Source organism: Rhinoraja longicauda, chromosome 3 (genome assembly GCF_053455715.1).
Source record: "Rhinoraja longicauda isolate Sanriku21f chromosome 3, sRhiLon1.1, whole genome shotgun sequence".
In the NCBI taxonomy this organism is placed as follows: Eukaryota; Metazoa; Chordata; class Chondrichthyes; order Rajiformes; family Arhynchobatidae; genus Rhinoraja; species Rhinoraja longicauda.
Genome location: NC_135955.1, coordinates 89,103,971 through 89,121,551, shown reverse-complemented (window position 1 = coordinate 89,121,551; position 17,581 = coordinate 89,103,971). Strand labels below are relative to the sequence as shown.

At 45.3% G+C, this 17,581-nt stretch overlaps 2 protein-coding genes across 2 annotated transcripts in view; one reads left to right on the top strand and one right to left on the bottom strand.

Moving 5' to 3' along the window:
* Positions 1-2,947: 2,947 nt before the first annotated feature.
* On the bottom strand, positions 2,948-17,482 carry nsa2 (NSA2 ribosome biogenesis homolog (S. cerevisiae)). Its single transcript, XM_078396626.1, has 7 exons — positions 17,293-17,482; positions 14,221-14,408; positions 12,228-12,378; positions 9,028-9,207; positions 6,353-6,464; positions 4,512-4,592; positions 2,948-3,138 (listed from the first exon to the last, which is right to left on the bottom strand). The coding sequence occupies exons 1-7, from the start codon at positions 17,293-17,295 to the stop codon at positions 3,071-3,073; spliced, it is 783 nt and encodes a 260-aa protein (XP_078252752.1). The 5' UTR covers positions 17,296-17,482; the 3' UTR covers positions 2,948-3,070.
* Positions 17,464-17,581, top strand: part of gfm2 (GTP dependent ribosome recycling factor mitochondrial 2) — a 42,350-nt gene continuing 42,232 nt past the window's right edge. The window contains exon 1 of the mRNA XM_078396623.1: positions 17,464-17,530. The gene's annotated coding sequence lies outside the window, so the exon portion shown is untranslated. The remainder of the gene's footprint in view (positions 17,531-17,581) is intronic.

Below are 17,581 nucleotides of genomic sequence, written 5' to 3'. Positions count from 1 at the left end.
GCCTGACCTGCAAAACGACTCCAGCACTTTATTTTGTATACCAGCATCTGCAGTTTCTTTTTTCTACAATCATAAGTGTTTAACCATTTTCACGTTTAATCTCTTGCTGACAACCTGTAGTGTTTAGTTACTGTTGACCAAAACTTAAGTGAGCCAGCTAAATAAAGACGGATACAAAAGCAGATCAGAGGTTGAAAATAGCTTGTCTTGCTCTCTAAATTCCCATCACCTCCAAACCAAGCAGTTCAATTGCCAAGATGAGTGCAGCTGTAATACCCCAAAAATCAAACCCATTCAGAACATGAAATAGACAATGTACTGGAAACAGTAAAACACTACTTTTTGCAAAGAATTTCAGAAATTTTAACCTGAAATGTCAGTTTTGTGTCTCTTTCCAGGGATGCTATGTGATCTGGGTGGTTCTGGCATTTCTACACTTAAATTCTCATTCAGGATGCCCTTTCCCATTTAATGATACGCCTTCCAACACTGGCGCTCTGGGAGCTGCTGGTAACGTACTAAGCTATTCACTCTCCAACCTGACCTCCAGAAAGCACACACTAAATCCTTAATTCATTGTCTCTGTGCTGCTGTAATGACCTTTCGCTCTGTGTTGGTGTAAGGTTTGAGGACACCCACATAGAAATTTAAAATATCATTTGAAACACAACTGGGTCAGATTAGAAACTGAATTCGGTATAGTTTAAATGACATAAGCTTACCACTTACTTATATCTGGAGCCTGGATTGAACTTTGAAATCAACTTGCTGAGGGCTGCCACCGTTGCAGTTTCAGAGCAATCAAAAGATCAGGAATGGGTCTGATTTAAAAAAAAATCCAAGTTCCCATCAGTTTAACATTGCTCTGAACTAATAGCCACAAATGGCTTAAGTGTCCTGTTGTGAAGATGCAGTTTTAATTTCCTGCAGATAGCGAGGTAGATTAAGTCCTTTACTCAGGATGAGAATGTAGTTGGCCATCATTTTCCACTACTGTTGCAGTAGCCTAGATGCATATCTCTACTTGCATTCAGAAAACCTATCCTCATTTGTGCAATAGATTTTCAGACCTGTTCCAGAGTGATCCATTTCAAGGGTTTAATTTCAGCTTGTTTTGTCTCCTTGTAGGTCCGCCGTACTCGTGCATCCACCCGAACATGATGAAAGGAATGCATTTATCACCATTGTCAATCTTTAATACATTTTCTTTAACTAAGGTGAGAAGGTAGCTGCTGGGGGAAAAAAAGCCATAAAGTTTCTACTAATGATGACACAACATTTACGTAGCACCTTTTAAATGTTGTAAAACAGTGCAAGGGTGCTTTGCAGAAACATTAACAAAATTGGACGCTGAGCACATAAGGTGATTAACATGGATAAGGACAGTAGGTTTAAGGAGCAACTGAGAAGGAGGTCATGTAAATGCTTCAGGTAATAGGGTGCAAAGGCAATATCACCAATGGTGGACTCAATTTAAAATTTGAGTAGCTCAAAAGGAAGATTTAGCTAAAAAAATACTGGCAGTTTTCCTTCCAGGTAAGGCAGAAAGTGAACGTGATTTATCATCCAGAACAAAACTAGCCATGTTGACCTAGAACAAAATTATATGGCAAGGTTTCATTTTTGTTCACACACCCTGGCTACATAAAACTTATGCAGTAACTTTTAAAATCTCTTAACACTGGGTCAAACTAAATTCTGGACTTTTTTAATTTTAAAGTGTTATTCACAGGTAGTAAATTAGTTATGACTTTTGCAATTAAACCTTTTCAGCTCTTTGTCTCACAGGTTTCTACTTGGTGTTTAAATAAAGAAAATGGAATGTAGATAAGTCATAGTTGAGCTAGATTATATCCAAAGCACAAACTCCATCTATAAAGAAAATCAACACTATTAGATACAATGCGCCCTTCATTTCTCACATCAAATCCAATTTCATTCTGGCAAATTTAATTTGTTACTTGCAGTTTTCTTAATAGGCATCCTGCATACAGGAATCTCTTCCATTCTGAGTATCTCAATGCTCATTTTACAATCGAAAACCACTAGGGTAAGGCAGTGTGGGTGGAGGGAGCATTATAGTTATAGATCATTCATGGGGAAAAACCGTATTATGCTAGTGTTAGACGAATAAGACTCTCTGCAGCTTTTTTGTTCCCTGTTATGACTGTTCCTGCCTTCAAGAGCACTGAGCACTCCTCACCAACCCAGTCCTTTATTTCAATGTGAAATTACCATCAAAATGCTAGCTGCAAGCTACATCTTGCTGTAATAGATTATTAATACCAATGATCCTGTAATAATTTGATCCATAGAGATAATTTTGAATCTAAGGCAGTATACATGGGACAGGCACCATTTCAGCACATTATACCCCAAATTTAGAATCCCAAAACAAAATCAAAATGAACTCTAATTTATTCCCTGAAAACAATGCTTAATACGACCCGTTTGACACTAGATGTGAACAGACAAATCAATTTGATGAAGAAAATAACTCAAAGGTTATATTCTTCTACAAGGGATGGTCTGTGCACCTGTATTTTGTTACTGTACAATAAATTTCAATACAAGAGATTAGGTAATGAAAATCTATAGTCCGAAAAGATCTATACGGAAGAGTACTTGTAATCAAACTTCTATCTTGGTGTTCAGTGAACCTTTCAACCAAGCAAATTCCCATTGTTTATCTATGCAACTTGATTATTCAAACCAATACTTCGCAATAGTACTAGTTTGCTGCCTCGATGTTGAATTAATAAAACTGAATCTTGATTTAAGATTGTGTAGTTTATAGCAAAATCAGAATATTCAGATTAATAAAGTTTTGTATGAAGTGTGTCTTCAATCTAATTGCCTACTATTAGCCTTCTGAATGTTGAAAGAGTGAATTCATGTGTAAGTTTAGAAATACTGACTCAATGGAAAAAAAAGAAAGACACAAGACTTATTGAAATGCTGGCTTTTTTTTCTGGATCTTTCAAAGAACAAATATGGTTGATTTTGTTTTGAAACAGTACTCCAGGCTACAATAATTAAGTCTGTTTAATGTCCATGCCATAGTCGTTAGTTATACGAGCAGAACTGCATTAATGCAGCCATCATTTTCAGGATTATTTGTTACTTGTGCATATTTACCTGCAGGGAAAGGAAAAACATTTGTTAGTTTAACTTAGTACACATTTTCTTAAACTTTGTGCACAACAAATTACTCAGATTACAAACATTTTGCAGGCTATTCAGAAGAGGAAATTGGACCACAACTGAAATGTATGTGATCCACATTTCTCCGAACTTAATAAACATATATGACCTGCATATTAATCAAATGAATCTAGAAGATATATTAAAATTCAATACAATAACAACCCCCCCCCCCCCCCCAATTACCCTCCACGTCCAATTGTTTAGTGTCCAGCATGTGGGAAAGTCCAAGCTATTCTGGTTGTTCAGTTTGCTAGTATTGAAGACACTACCCGTGTTAATGGAGAAGCTGGTAATTAGCAAAAAAAGGATGTGCAAGATCATGTGGATACAGCCTGCTCTAGGAATGCATTCCAAGTACCATGCTGCACCTTTGCATTTGATGCACAACCAATCCTTATAAAACTCCATTCTTGCTACATATCTGTGTGCTGCTGCAAATAAGAATTTCATTGTTCTGTTTCAGGACATGTGATAATAAAACACTCTTGGCTCTTGAATGGGCAATATATATTAGAAGTACATGATCTGCTGCTATGATACTAGTAATGTATAGACTTTAGACATACAGCAGGGAAACAGGCCCTTCGGCCCACCGAGTCAGTGTTGCCCAGTGATCACCCCATACACTAGCACTATCCTACACTCTGCGGGCAATTTTAAAACTTACCAAAGCTAATTAACCCGTAGGCCCTTGGAGTGTGGGAGAAAACCCACGCTGTCACAGGGAGAACATACGGCTTCTCTACAGGCAGCACCCGTAGTCTGGATCAAACCCGGTCTCTGGCATTGCAAGGGAGCAACTTTACCGCTGCGCCACCCCTTGTATATTTGAGAGGATAGACAATGACGATCTAAATGGCACAGATCCATCCTCACGAGAATCCAAGCAAATTAATTTTACAATAATTGCAGACATGGAAGATGTAGACAGGCAATCCAGACATGGGGTATGCAGGGTCTATAAAGCATTCTTCCTTTGTTTCCTGGTTTTAATCTATCTCTACATTTTCTACTGAGAGATTTGGAGGCAAATAGGCAAAAAAAGGTGCATCAAAAATATAATTACAGAGTAATTTATTTTCAAAACTCAATAAGCAGATGGAAACCCGAGACATGTAATAGCAGTCTTCTAAAATAATTGCTTAGCAGAGGTAAATCTTATCTGTTTAGACCATCTGCAAAGATTCAAATCACTGATAATCAAAATTGGATTGATAGAATTTAACAGGAGGTTCTACAAGGTTGATCACTCTACAAATTTAAGGATCCACGGGCTAAGTAAAAAATAGGTATTTGTGACTTACCCCATACAACTTTGCCTCCTTGCGTGACTAAGCCAAGTTCACTTACATTCACTTCAATGACAGTTCCTTTCGTGATGACGCCTACAATGAAAGATATGTTGATATTAGTGCTTGGAACAATGATCTTGCGGATTAAAACAGATAATAACAGCTTATGTTACATTCTGATTCTAAATAAGGGAATGGATTTTCGAACAATCAAAATGCTAGTTTCCAGTTCAAATGCTGAAGAATTGGTTTCTGCATCAAAATATCAGCCATGTACAATGTTGAGAGCATGTAGATCAAAAGCTGTAAGATGCCAAGCAAACAGACTGAATGTATAGAGAGACGCAAAATGCTGGAATAACTCAGCAAGAATGTAGAGAGAGCGGGTTTAATGCAGGAGGGAGAATCAGTTGATACAGAGGTTCAAGCTGAGGGTGTTGTGACGCAAAGGGCCACGGTATGCGAAAAGTTTATTAAAAATGAATGGTCTTGTCATTTAAAAATGGAGATTGAGAGCTGGTCAAAGTTTGGGGTGGTAGGAAAAGGAAGGGTCTGGGTGAGAGAATGTGAGCAGTGAATTTGGCACAGGGTGGAGAATGGATAAAAGTGTTATTCACATTTTTGTTTAAATGACACAGGTACATGACTGGCTCTCTCCCTGCTCTCCCAAAACAGAGCAGTGATTTTAAACAGAGAGAATAATAATGCACAACATGCTAAGATCAACATTTGATCAATCAAGTGAAATGTATATATAGTCACACATATACACAAAGTTTAAAACGAATGGGAGAACATATATATTACAGGCATGTGAGAGGTAAAAAAAAAAGGAAAAGTGCCGAGCGCTTGTACAACGGTCAAAAAATGGGAAAATATTTGAAAATTTACACAAAATTACCCGTTTCAAGCCTCTTTTACCACATTTCAAAGTAAAAACAAACATTACAAAATAATGTGAATGTCACTGTACACTAATAACATTTTGAAGTAAAGTCGCACATTAATTGATAATCAGCCCAAAAAAGTGGTAAATGGCTTTTCTGCTGTTTTATATTTTAACCCTGTCTTAATTAATTTAGTTATATAATCTTGCACTTGAATTTAATATTTACTCATTACAGTTCCACCACTGATTTCTGGCACTCTTGGTTCCAGAGCTTTGCTGGTTATCCAGCAGGCCAACGAAGTCGGCTATGGGGATAGATGTGCTGGCTCCAGCTGGGCTGGAGTTCCAGAGCCCCAGCCGCAGGTTGCAAATTCAACCCACCGATCGGCCGTGGAAGTCCCGATGAGGTCGAGATTGGTTGCCTTGCCCAGCCTAGGTGCCACATTTTCAGAGAGACTTCCAGGGCGGGGGGATTTTTCGCAGAACCTCTAGCAGCCGAATTGACAAATTGGCCGTGGAAGTCCCGATGAGGTTGAGGGCATGGTATACACATAAACATAAAACAAACCGAGAGTTTTAGTAGCATATAGATAATCAATTTGAGAGGGACAAACACAGTTCAATGGCAAAATAGTTGCCTGGATTTAAATAGACAATTACATGGGCATGAGGGATGAAGTGGCTCCGTGAAATTGGAAAACCAAACAAAGATATTGTCTCATTGATAGAACAATGGCACTTATAAAGACGCACTTCATATTTCTGAATAAATCATGCTCCATTGAAAATAAAGACTCCTTGGGATAAGTCTTTACAAACTTATTTACAAGTAGAATACTTGCCTGCAAAGGAGGCTTTTAAAGCTGCTGATTAATAGGAAAGTATAAAAGGGATTAAAAAAGGAATCAGCAAAAATTATTTGCATTACAGTTGATAAAGTTTGCGTTTCCATTTGATTGCTTACCTAATGTTGTATATAGTGGTGAAGATGGGTTCTTCTTGACACCGAGTATAGGCAAGCAGAAGGTGGCCTTGAGTTCTGGATGGGTTACATGTGCCTTCTTAAAACGCAAACCCTAAAGAAAACAAACATCTCTCTTATGAGTACATTCTAGGCATTTAAACCGAATTATTGTAATTTACAGGGTTAAGGAATAAAATACTAAATTATGTACTTTGCACAATTTCAACTGAATTCAATGGATGGAATTTTTATGCCAAAACAATGATTACATTTGTAAATGGGCTGTGACATGCCATGCAAGAGAGAGAACGATAAGGCATTTGGTCCACCTCACTAATCTTTCGTAGAAACCCATGACTTCCAAAGCATCTGACAACATCTTCAATACTTTTCTCTCTACTGCTTTCACTCACTCTGGATTTGAACAGCCTTCTGACCTTTGAAATTAATTACCTGTTTTTCTGCAAGTTTAGCTTGAAATATTAAATTAGGATGAATCTTAATTCTACTTAATGGTGTGCTCGTTCTCACCCCCCCCCCCCCCCGGACCTTTAACTAATTACCTCCCCCCCCCCGTAAACCGCCGCCCGTCCCAGCATGCCTCCCGCCTGACATTTCTCAGATCGGGCAGGGAGGTGTAGTCGCCTCTCCCGCTCCGAGGGGAGGGGGTGCACCCGACCGACTGAAGGGAGTGCCTTGCTCAATGCCTTCCTCTCCCCTTCCCCCCACCCCCTCTCCTCACCCCCCCTCCCCCCTCGCATGGAGGAGCTTTAAGCGGCGTTGCCGGGCCCACAGGAGGGGGGTTCAAGTGGGTGGAGGAGAGGGTGGGGGTAGGGGGACAGTGGGTGTGGGGGTAGGAGGGGAGTGGGGGGGAGGGGGACAGTGGGTGTGGGGGGCAGGGGTGAGGGTGTCGGGGTAAGAGTGGGGGTGGGGGGGGAAGGGGGACAGTGCATGGCATGGGAGACTGGGGGTGGGGGAGAATGGGATGGGGGACGAGAGAGTGGGGGTGGGGGAGGAGAGAGTGGGGGGAGGAGAGTGGGGGGGAGGAGAGAGTGGGGGGGAGGAGAGAGTGGGGGGGGAGGAGAGAGTGGGGGGGGAGGAGAGAGTGGGGGGAGGAGAGAGTGGGGGGAGGAGAGAGTGGGGGGAGGAGAGAGTGGGGGGAGGAGAGAGTGGGGGGAGGAGAGAGTGGGGGGGAGGAAAGAGTGGGGGGGAGGAGAGAGTGGGGGGAGGAGAGAGTGGGGGGAGGAGAGAGTGTGGGGGGCGGGGGGGGGAGTGGGGGTGGGGAGAAGGGGAGAGTGGGGGTGGGGAGAAGGGAAGAGTGGGGGTGGGGAGAAGGGGAGAGTGGGGGTGGGGAGAAGGGAAGAGTGGGGGTGGGGAGAAGGGGAGAGTGGGGGTGGGGAGAAGGGAAGAGTGGGGGTGGGGAGAAGGGAAGAGTGGGGGGTGGGGAGAAGGGAAGAGTGGGGGTGGGGAGAAGGGAAGAGTGGGGGTGGGGAGAAGGGAAGAGTGGGGGTGGGGAGAAGGGAAGAGTGGGGGTGGGGAGAAGGGAAGAGTGGGGGTGGGGAGAAGGGAAGAGTGGGGGTGGGGAGAAGGGAAGAGTGGGGGTGGGGAGAAGGGAAGATTGGGGGTGGGGAGAAGGGAAGAGTGGGGGTGGGGAGAAGGGAAGAGTGGGGGTGGGGAGAAGGGAAGAGTGGGCGTGGGGAGAAGGGAAGAGTGGGGGTGGGCAGGGAGAGTGGGGGTAGGGGGAGGGAGGTGGGGTCGAGGGGAGGGGGGAATAAGGGTGGGGAGGGGGAAATGGGGGTGGAGGCAGGGCTGGGGGAGTGGGGGTAGGGGAGGGGCAAGTGGGGGTGGGGAGGAAGAAGGGGGTGGGGGGATGGGGGACAGGAGAGGGGTTGGGGAGGAGGGGAGAGTGGGGGTGGGGAGGGAGGTGGGGGTGAGGGGAAATAGGGGCGGGGAGAGGGAATGGGGGTCAAGGCAGGGCTTGGGGAGTGGGGGCAAGTTGGGGTGGGCTAGGGGGTATGGAGTGGGTCAGTGGGGGGAGGAGGGGGCATAAGGGGATTGAGTGTGGCGGGGGGGGGAATTCAGGGTGCTACACCAATACAGGAGAGACGTTGGCTCCAGGGCTCACTCAGTCACACCCTCTCCCCTTCCCTGCCCCCCCCTCTACGAGACTTGGTCTAGTCACACAAAATTATTGGCCTCAAGAGAGCCTGACCTGCTAATTTACTTCAGCACTGTCCTTTTGTGTATTAACCAGCATCTACAGTTCTTTGTTTCTACAAGAGAAACATAGAAAAATAGGTGCAGGAGTAGGCCATTCAGCCCTTCGAGCCAGCACCGCCATTCAATATGATCATGGGTGATCATCTAAAATCAGTATCCCATTCCTTTTTCCCCATATCCCTTGATTCCTTTAGCCCCAAGAGCTAAATATAACTCTCTCAAAAACATCCAGTGAATTGGCCTCCACTGCCTTCTGTGGCAGAGAATACCACAGATTCACAACTCTCTGGGTGAAGAACTTTTTCCTCATCTTAGTCCTAATCTTCAACTGAACCAACATTTGCAATTTATACATTTAAAATACACAACTTCCATTATTAAGCTGACGGAATAAGAACAGCCTGATCTTGTTCCAGTAATTATATTCTACTCTTCCAGCTATGTTTGTAACTCACCATGGGTCTGATGAATCGTTCGTACTTAGGTGGCTTCCTGGTGAATCCATCTCCAACAAAACAGACTTTAGTAACCATTCTCTTCCAAACTTTCCTTTTCCTTTTACCTGTGCGGAGAACTCTCAAAACTTCAGTTTCACCTTGTGCACGGACTTTTGGTAAAGGTACTTCCCATTTACCCTGTCATGGAATAATTTTCAGTGTGACAAGTTAAAATTCTTCTTCATTGTTACAATAGAATGAAACAAATTATACAATATTTTCCTGCATTGTTCACACAATAAGATGCCCAAACTGTAATACATATTTATATTAATTCATTCATATATTTTCTAATTAGAAATATTATTTTAACCTTAAAATGAATTAGTATAAATTTGACCAGCATTTTCAAGTGATAAAATGTAAACGTGTAGCATCTAGCATCTTTTATAATCACATCAAACGCTGCTTCACAGCAAGTGGTATCTTATTAAGTCAATGCTGTATTATTAAGAAACACTGCCCTAAATGTTCAGCATAAGAAGTGCTTTTAAAACACAAACAGTTGGTGGCAGTGGTGTTTGCTCAAGGATAAATATTGATGACTGTATCCTCCACCACACCACACCACTGCACAATCACTATTATTTGTCGGGAAAAAAATCTGCAGATGCTGGTTTAAATCAAAGGTAAAGACAAAATGCTGGAGTAACTCAGCGGGTCAGACAGCAACTCTGGAGAGAGGAATGGATGACGTTTCGGGTCGAGACCCTTCTTCAGACTGATGTCAGGAGAGGGACAAAGATAGGATGTAGTCGGAGACAGGAAAAATAGTGGGAGAACTGGGAAGGGGAGAGGATAGAGAAGGAAAGCAGGGACTATCTGAAGTTAGAGAAGTCAATATTCATACCACTGGAGTATAAACTATCTAAGCAAAATATGAGGTGCTGTTCCTCCAATCTGTGCTGGGCCTCACTCTGACAATGGAGGAGGCACAGGACAGAAAGGTCAGTTTGGGAATGGGAGGGGGAGTTGAAGTGCTGAGCCACTGGGAGATCAGGTTGGTTAAGACGGACTGAGCGGAGGTGTTGAGCGAAACGATCGCCGAGCCTGGGCTTGGTCTCGCCGATGTAGAGAAGTTGACATCTGGAACAGCGGATACAAAAGATGAAGTTGGATGAGGTGCGAGTGAACCTCTGCCTCACCTGGCACTCTGGTGGCTGATCTGGCACTCTGGTGTCAGGACAATAGCCTCCTCTTGAATGTCACTAAAAGGAAGGAGCTGACTTCAGAAGGGCTAAACATCTAAGGACGTACACGCCACTGGAGATAAATGGGTCTACTGTGGATAGGGTGAGCAGTTTTAAATACTTGGGAGTCCGCATCACAGAGGATCTGACGTGGGCAACGCACATTGCCGCACTGGTGGGTAAGGCAAAGCAGCGCCATTACCACCTTAGGCAACTGAGGAAATTCAGAGTGTCTCTGAGGATCCTTCATTGCTTCTACTCTGGGGCTGTAAAGAGCATCCTGTCGGCAACATTACAGTCTGGTTTGGGAACAGCTCTGCCCAGGAGAGAATGGCCCTGCAGAACGCACCATGGGAACTACACTCGTCCCCCTGCAGGACCTATACATCAGGAGGTGCAGATCCAGAGCAAGCAAGATCATGAGGGACCCCTGCCACCCCAGTAACGGACTGTTCCAGATGCTACGATCAGGCAAACGCCTCCGCTGTCACGCTGTAGAAACGGAGAGGATGAGACGGAGTTTGTCAACTTGAGACTATCAACTTTTATAACTCCAGAGACTAAATTTTTGTCTACACTATAGTAACTTATTAACTTTATTTATATGCTGTAACTGTAATTCTTTTTTGTGCACAATCCGCAGGCATTGCCACTTTCATTTCACTGCACATCGTGTATGTGTATGTGACAAATAAATTTGACTTGACTTGACCTGGAAAGACTGTTTGGGTCCTTGGATGGAGTCGAAGGGGGAGGTAAAGGGATAGGTGTTGCATCTCCTGCGGTTGCAGGGGAAAGTACCTGGTGAGGGGGTGGATTGGGTGGGGACGAGTGGACCAGGGAGTTACAGAGTTACGATCTCTGCAGAAAGCAAAAAGGGGTGGAGATGGGAAGATGTAGCCAGTAGTGGGATCCCGTTGGAGGTGGTGGAAACGTTGGAGGATAATTTGTTGTATGCGACGGCTGATGGGGTGGAAGGTGAGAACAAGGGGGACTCCATCCTTGTTACGAATAGGGGGTGGGGGGACAAGAGCGGAGCTGGGGAATATTGAGGAGATCCTAGTGAGAGCCTCATCTAGAATGGAAGAGGGGAACCCCCGTTTCCTAAAGAATGAGGACATTTCCGATGCCTTAGTATGGAACACCTCATCCTGGGCGCAGATGCGGCGTAGGCAGAGGAATTGAGAGTAGGTGATAGAGTTATTACAGGAAACAGGGTAGTCAAGATAGCTACGGGAGTCAGTAGGTTTGTAGTATCTACTATTTTGGATGTATCCGCTGTTTCGGATGTCAACCTCTCCACATCGGCGAGACCAAGCGCAGGCTCGACGATCGTTTCGCTCAACACCTCCGCTCAGTTCGTCTTATCCAACCTAATCTCCCAGTGGCTCAGCACTTCAACTTCCCCCTCCCAATCTGACCTTTCTGCCTGGGCCTCCTCCATTGTCAGAGTGAGGCCCAGTGCAAATTGGAGGAACAGCACCTCATATTTCGCTTGGGTAGTTTAAACCCTAGCTTTATGAACATTGACTTCTCTAACTTCAAATATTCCCTGCTTTCCCTCTCTATCCCCTCCCCTTTCCCAGTTCTCCCACTAGTCTTCCTGTCTCCGACTACATCCTATCTTTGTCCCGCCTGCTCCCCTGACATCAGTCTGAAGAAGGGTCTCGACCCGAAATGTCACCCATTCCTCTCCAGAGATGCTGCCTGACCCGCTGAGTTACTCCAGCATTTTGAATCACTATTATATGAAATTTTACATCTAAAAGAGGGAAAGAGTACTTTGTGAAAGGATTTCACTTCCAATACTTCATTGAGCAGCATGCAGAGAGTACGTGCAGATTCACGTGGATGCTCAACCAATGAACTTCAAAAAGTGAAAGTTCTTCCCCAAAACATGCAACAGGCCAATTTTGCAGGATCTGATTCCAGGATCCATTTCAAAGATGCACAATAGCCTTCACTCACAGCTTTCTCTTTTCTTTTCTGTTTGATCATATTGGACAGGACTTTGGCACGCGATTGTCCTTCTCTGTCAAGCAGATAGGCTGGTACGGCCCCATCTGGTGTCTTCTCATCATTCTTCTGTTTGGTATTTCTCTGTTCGTGCATTTTAATGCTGCAGAGATAAAAATATATACATGTTTAACATTAAACAAAACATTACATTAAAGAAAGTATTTTCAGTAAAGGTTTTCCCTTGCCAAAGACAATACACTCTTCATGAAAGAAAGATGCATTTAGATAATCTTCAAGTTGCAAGTAAAGATTGAGGAGAATTCTTCAACTATAATTTTTTTTAAAGTTGAGCATCAAGATAATGAAAACGAGGATGGCAACACGACCAGGCCAATTATCACATGTAGTTGACCATGAGCAGCATAGTGATACAACAGGTAGAGTTGCTCCATCACAGATTCAATGATCCTGATCTGCATCTTTCTCCATGTGGAGTTTGCATGTCCTCCCTGTGACCACATAATTTTCCCCGGGTTCTTGGATTTCTCCTACATTCCAAAATGCATATTTGGTAGATTATTTGGTTACTGTAAATTATCCCTAGTGTTGCTGCATGGAGTGAGATTCACCTTATGAGAGAAAATAGATTGTAGAGAGGCTTTTACATAGGCACATGGATATGCTGAGAATGGAGTGATATGGATTGTGTGCAGGCAGAGGAGAGGAGTTTATTTGGCTTATGTTCCGCACAGACATTACTGGCCAAAGAGCCCATTCCTGAACTGTACTTTTCTATGTTCTATGTTGTGCAAGGAGTGGAGGAATGGGATCGCTCCTGGAGTCTGCGAGGAATCAATGGGCTGATATATTCTCAGCATATCCACGTGCCTATGTAAAAGCCTCTCTACAATCTACTTTCTCTCATAAGTTAAATAAAGAACATATTGAACAGAAAATATATCAGACATTAGTGGGTCCTGTTTCCATGACCAAGACTGTTTCCACTAGGTCCAATTAGAGTCATAGAGTGATACAATGTGGAAACAGGCCCTTTGGCCCAACTTGCCCACACCGGCAACATGTCCCAGCTACACTAGTCCCACCTGCCAACGTTTGGTCCATTTTGGTCCCTGCCTCAACTATCTCCTCTGGCAGCTTGTTCCATACACCCACCACCCTCTGTGTGAAAAAGTTACCCCTTAGATTCCTATTAAACCTTTTTCCCTTCATCGGAAACTTATGTCCTCTGGTCCTGGATTCACCTACTCTGGGCAAGAGACTGTGCATCGATCCGATGAGAGGAATACATCGGATCGATACACAGTCTCTTGCCCAGAGTAGGTGAATCCAGGACCAGAGGACATAAGTTTCAGGTGAAGGGAAAAAGGTTTAATTCCTCTATGTATTCCTCTCATGATTTTATACATCTCTATAAGATCACCCCTCATCCTTCTGCGCTCCAGGGAATAGAGTCCCAGCCTACTTAACCTCTCCCTATAGCTCAGACCCTCTAGTCCCAGCAATATCCTGGTAAATCTTCTCTGTAACCATTACAGCTTGTCATCATGGTTGAGCCCATTTATTCAGCCACCTTAGCTTTTAAAAATTCTCGTACCAAGTAATTCCTATGCCTTCATTTTAAAACTATTTTTCCCCATTTAGATTTACAGAAGAAAACCCAGTAAATTACATTTTGTTCACAAAAGCTTTGTTACAAAAACCAATAGGCTTTGTACCATTATTACTATCTGGCTCGAAGCATACACGTGATACATTAAATACAAAAGTGTGAATCCATATGAGAATATTGGCAAAGCTTGCTATTTACTTCCTAAATAAATCATTTTTCAAAAATGTACACTGATTTTGGTAAATATTGCAGACAAAATGTTTCTCATGTTTTTTCAAATGATATTTTCTACATATAACTAATATATCTATTACTATTGGATATTTCTAACTTTTAAATTACACAGCAATAAATCAAAATGCAAATGCTCACGTTTTCTTCATCTGTATTTTTTCTGAATGGCGTTGTTTGTGGTACAATTTGGCCTTCAGACCGATCATCTTTCTGGCTTTGTGTGATCGTTCGTGTGGTTCACGGCCCTCCTTCTTCCTTTTCTTCTCATGATAATCCAAGCGATATCCATATCGCTTACGATGTAATTCGATATATTCATTTTGCGGCTGTAATAAACCCATAAAAACCCATTCAGAACTGCACCAGAAATGCTAAATCCTACAATTCTGGGGGGCGGGGACAGTAAAGTAGGGGAATTGAGGACCAGAGGACATAGGTTCAAGGTGAAGGAGAATAGATTTAATAGGAATCTGAGGGGTAACTTTTTCACACAAAGGGTGGTGGGTGTATGGAACAAGCTGCCAGAGGAGGTAGTTGAGACTGGGACTATATCAAAGTTTAAGAAACAGTTACACAGATAAATGGATACGACAAATTTGAAGGGATATGGACCAAGCGCTGGCAGGTGGGACTAGTGTAGCTAGGAATGTTGGGCAGTGTGGGCCAGTTGGGCCGAAGGGCCTGTTTCCACACTATAATCACTCTATGACTCTAACTCAGGCCCATTTAGGGAGCATTATTGGAGAACATGTATCGGTGACATTTCAGGTCGGCATCCCATTTCAGACTGATTTAAACACATCCCCTCTTTCCTCTCACCTTACACCTATACCCTCTTATTATTGATAACCCAAGCATTGGAAAAGGATCATGACAATTGACACTTTCTGTACTTCTCATAATTTTATATACTTGGGAGAGGATGGCACTGGGCCCATACTTGCTGGAGTTTAGATCGATGGCAAAAAAGTTGGAGTAACTCAGCGGGTCAGACAACATCTCGGGAGAAAAGGAATAGGTGACCATTTCAGGTCGAGACCCTTCTTCAGACTGAGAGTCAGTGGAAAGGGAAACGAGAGATATAGATGGTGTTATACACAGATATAGAACAAATGAATGAAAGATACGCAAAAAAGTGACAATGAAAAAGGAAACAGGCCATTATTAGCTGTACGCTTTGTGAAAATGTGCCAAATTCTGCTCCCATGTACAAAATCATGAGAGAAATCGATCGGGTAGACGCACAGTCTCTTGCCCAGAGTAGGGGAATCGAGAACCAGAGGACATGGGTTTAAGGTGAGATTTAATAGGAATCTGAGGGGTAACTTTTTGCACACAAAAGGTGATGGGTGTATGGAACGAACTGCCGGAGGAGGTAGTTGAGCTTGGGACTATTCCAACATTTAAGAACAGCGAGACAGGTAAAAGGATAGGACAGGTTTGGAGTGATATGGGCCAAACCCAGACAGGTGGGACTAGTAGTGCAGCTGGGACATGTTGGCCGTGTGTGGGCAAGTTGGGCCGAAAGTGTAGGAGGAATTACAGAAGCTGGCTTTAACCGAAAATAGACACAAAAAGCTGAAGATGGACACAAAAAGCTGAAGATAGACACAAAAAGTCGAAGGGCCTGTTTCCACACTGTATGACTCTGACTACGCATTCAATGGAGTGTAAGAAAATAACTGCAGATGCTGGTACAAATCGAAGGTATTTATTCACAAAATGCTGGAGTAACTCAGCAGGTCGGGCAGCATCTCAGGAGAGAAAGAATGGGTGACGTTTCGGGTCGAGACCCTTCTTCAGACTGAAAGTGGGGGTCTCGACCCGAAAACGTCACCCATTCCTTCTCTCCTGAGATGCTGCCCGACCGGCGCTGAGTTACTCCAGCATTTTGTGAATAAACGCATTCAATGGATGTTTTTGAGGTCAAAGTTAATACTCTACGAGCAGCGGGTTATTTTGATTTGATCAGTTGTCAAGAATGTTATATGGTCTAATGAGGACGGTCTGAGGTTAGGAGGGTGGTGTGTGTGTGTAGAGATGGTTGTGGAGAGATATGTGTGTGTGTGTGGGGGGAGAGGTATGTGGGGGGGAGAGACGGCTGTGGGGGGGAGAGACGGCTGTGGGGGGGAAGAGACGGCTGTGGGGGGGAAGAGACGGCTGTGGGGGGGAAGAGACGGCTGTGGGGGGGAAGAGACGGCTGTGGGGGAAGAGACGGCTGTGGGGGGGAGAGACGGCTGTGGGGGGGGAGAGACGGCTGTGGGGGGGAGAGACGGCTGTGGGGGGGAGAGACGGCTGTGGGGGGGAGAGACGGCTGTGGGGGGGGAGAGACGGCTGTGAGGGGGAGAGACGGCTGTGGAGGAGAGACGGCTGTGGGGAAGATGGCTGTGGGGGAGAGACGGCTGTTGGGGAAGATGGCTGTGGGGGGAGAGACGGCTGTGGGGGGAGAGACGGCTGTGGGGGGAGAGACGGCTGTGGGGGGAGAGACGGCTGTGGGGGGGAGAGATGGCTGTGGGGGGAGAGACGGCTGTGGGGGGAGAGACGGCTGTGGGGGGAGAGACGGCTGTGGGGGGAGAGACGGCTGTGGGGGGAGAGACGGCTGTGGGGGGGAGAGACGGCTGTGGGGGGGAGAGACGGCTGTGGGGGGAGAGACGGCTGTGGGGGAGAGACGGCTGTGGGGGAGAGACGGCTGTGGGGGAAGAGACGGCTGTGGGGGAAGAGACGGCTGTGGGGGAAGAGACGGCTGTGGGGGAAGAGACGGCTGTGGGGGAAGAGACGGCTGTGGGGGAAGAGACGGCTGTGGGGGAGAGATGGCTGTGGGGGAGAGATGGCTGTGGGGGGAGAGATGGCTGTGGGGGGAGAGATGGCTGTGGGGGGAGAGATGGCTGTGGGGGGAAGAGACGGCTGTGGGGGAAGAGACGGCTGTGGGGGAGAGACGGCTGTGGGGGAAGAGACGGCTGTGGGGGAAGAGACGGCTGTGGGGGAAGAGACGGCTGTGGGGGAGAGACGGCTGTGGGGGGAGAGATGGCTGTGGGGGGAGAGATGGCTGTGGGGGAGAGATGGCTGTGGGGGAGAGATGGCTGTGGGGGGAGAGATGGTTGTGGGGGGAGATGGCTGTGGGGAGATGACCGGGTACTGAGGCCGGGGCCTCCCGGCGACGCGGCCTCGTGTATGGCGCGCAGTCCCTTTCCCTCCCCCTCGGGCACTCACCATCTCCGGGTCTGTGTGTGGGTCTCACTCTTAAGAAGGCACAGAAATCAGAATGAATCCGGCTGCGGTCTTCTCCTCCTGCTGCTGTTGTTGTTGTGGCTGCCCCTGTTACTGTTGTTCCTGCCGCCGCTCACTCATTCACACAGCCGCCGCCATGTTGTTGCTGGACTAGAGGAAGAGGCGGGACGATGGGTCGCGGGACCAGAGCGGCGACGGCGACGACGACGCCACCGGCCGGGTAAAAAAAACACACAACCCACCTCAACAACTTAAAATAACCCTGAATTAC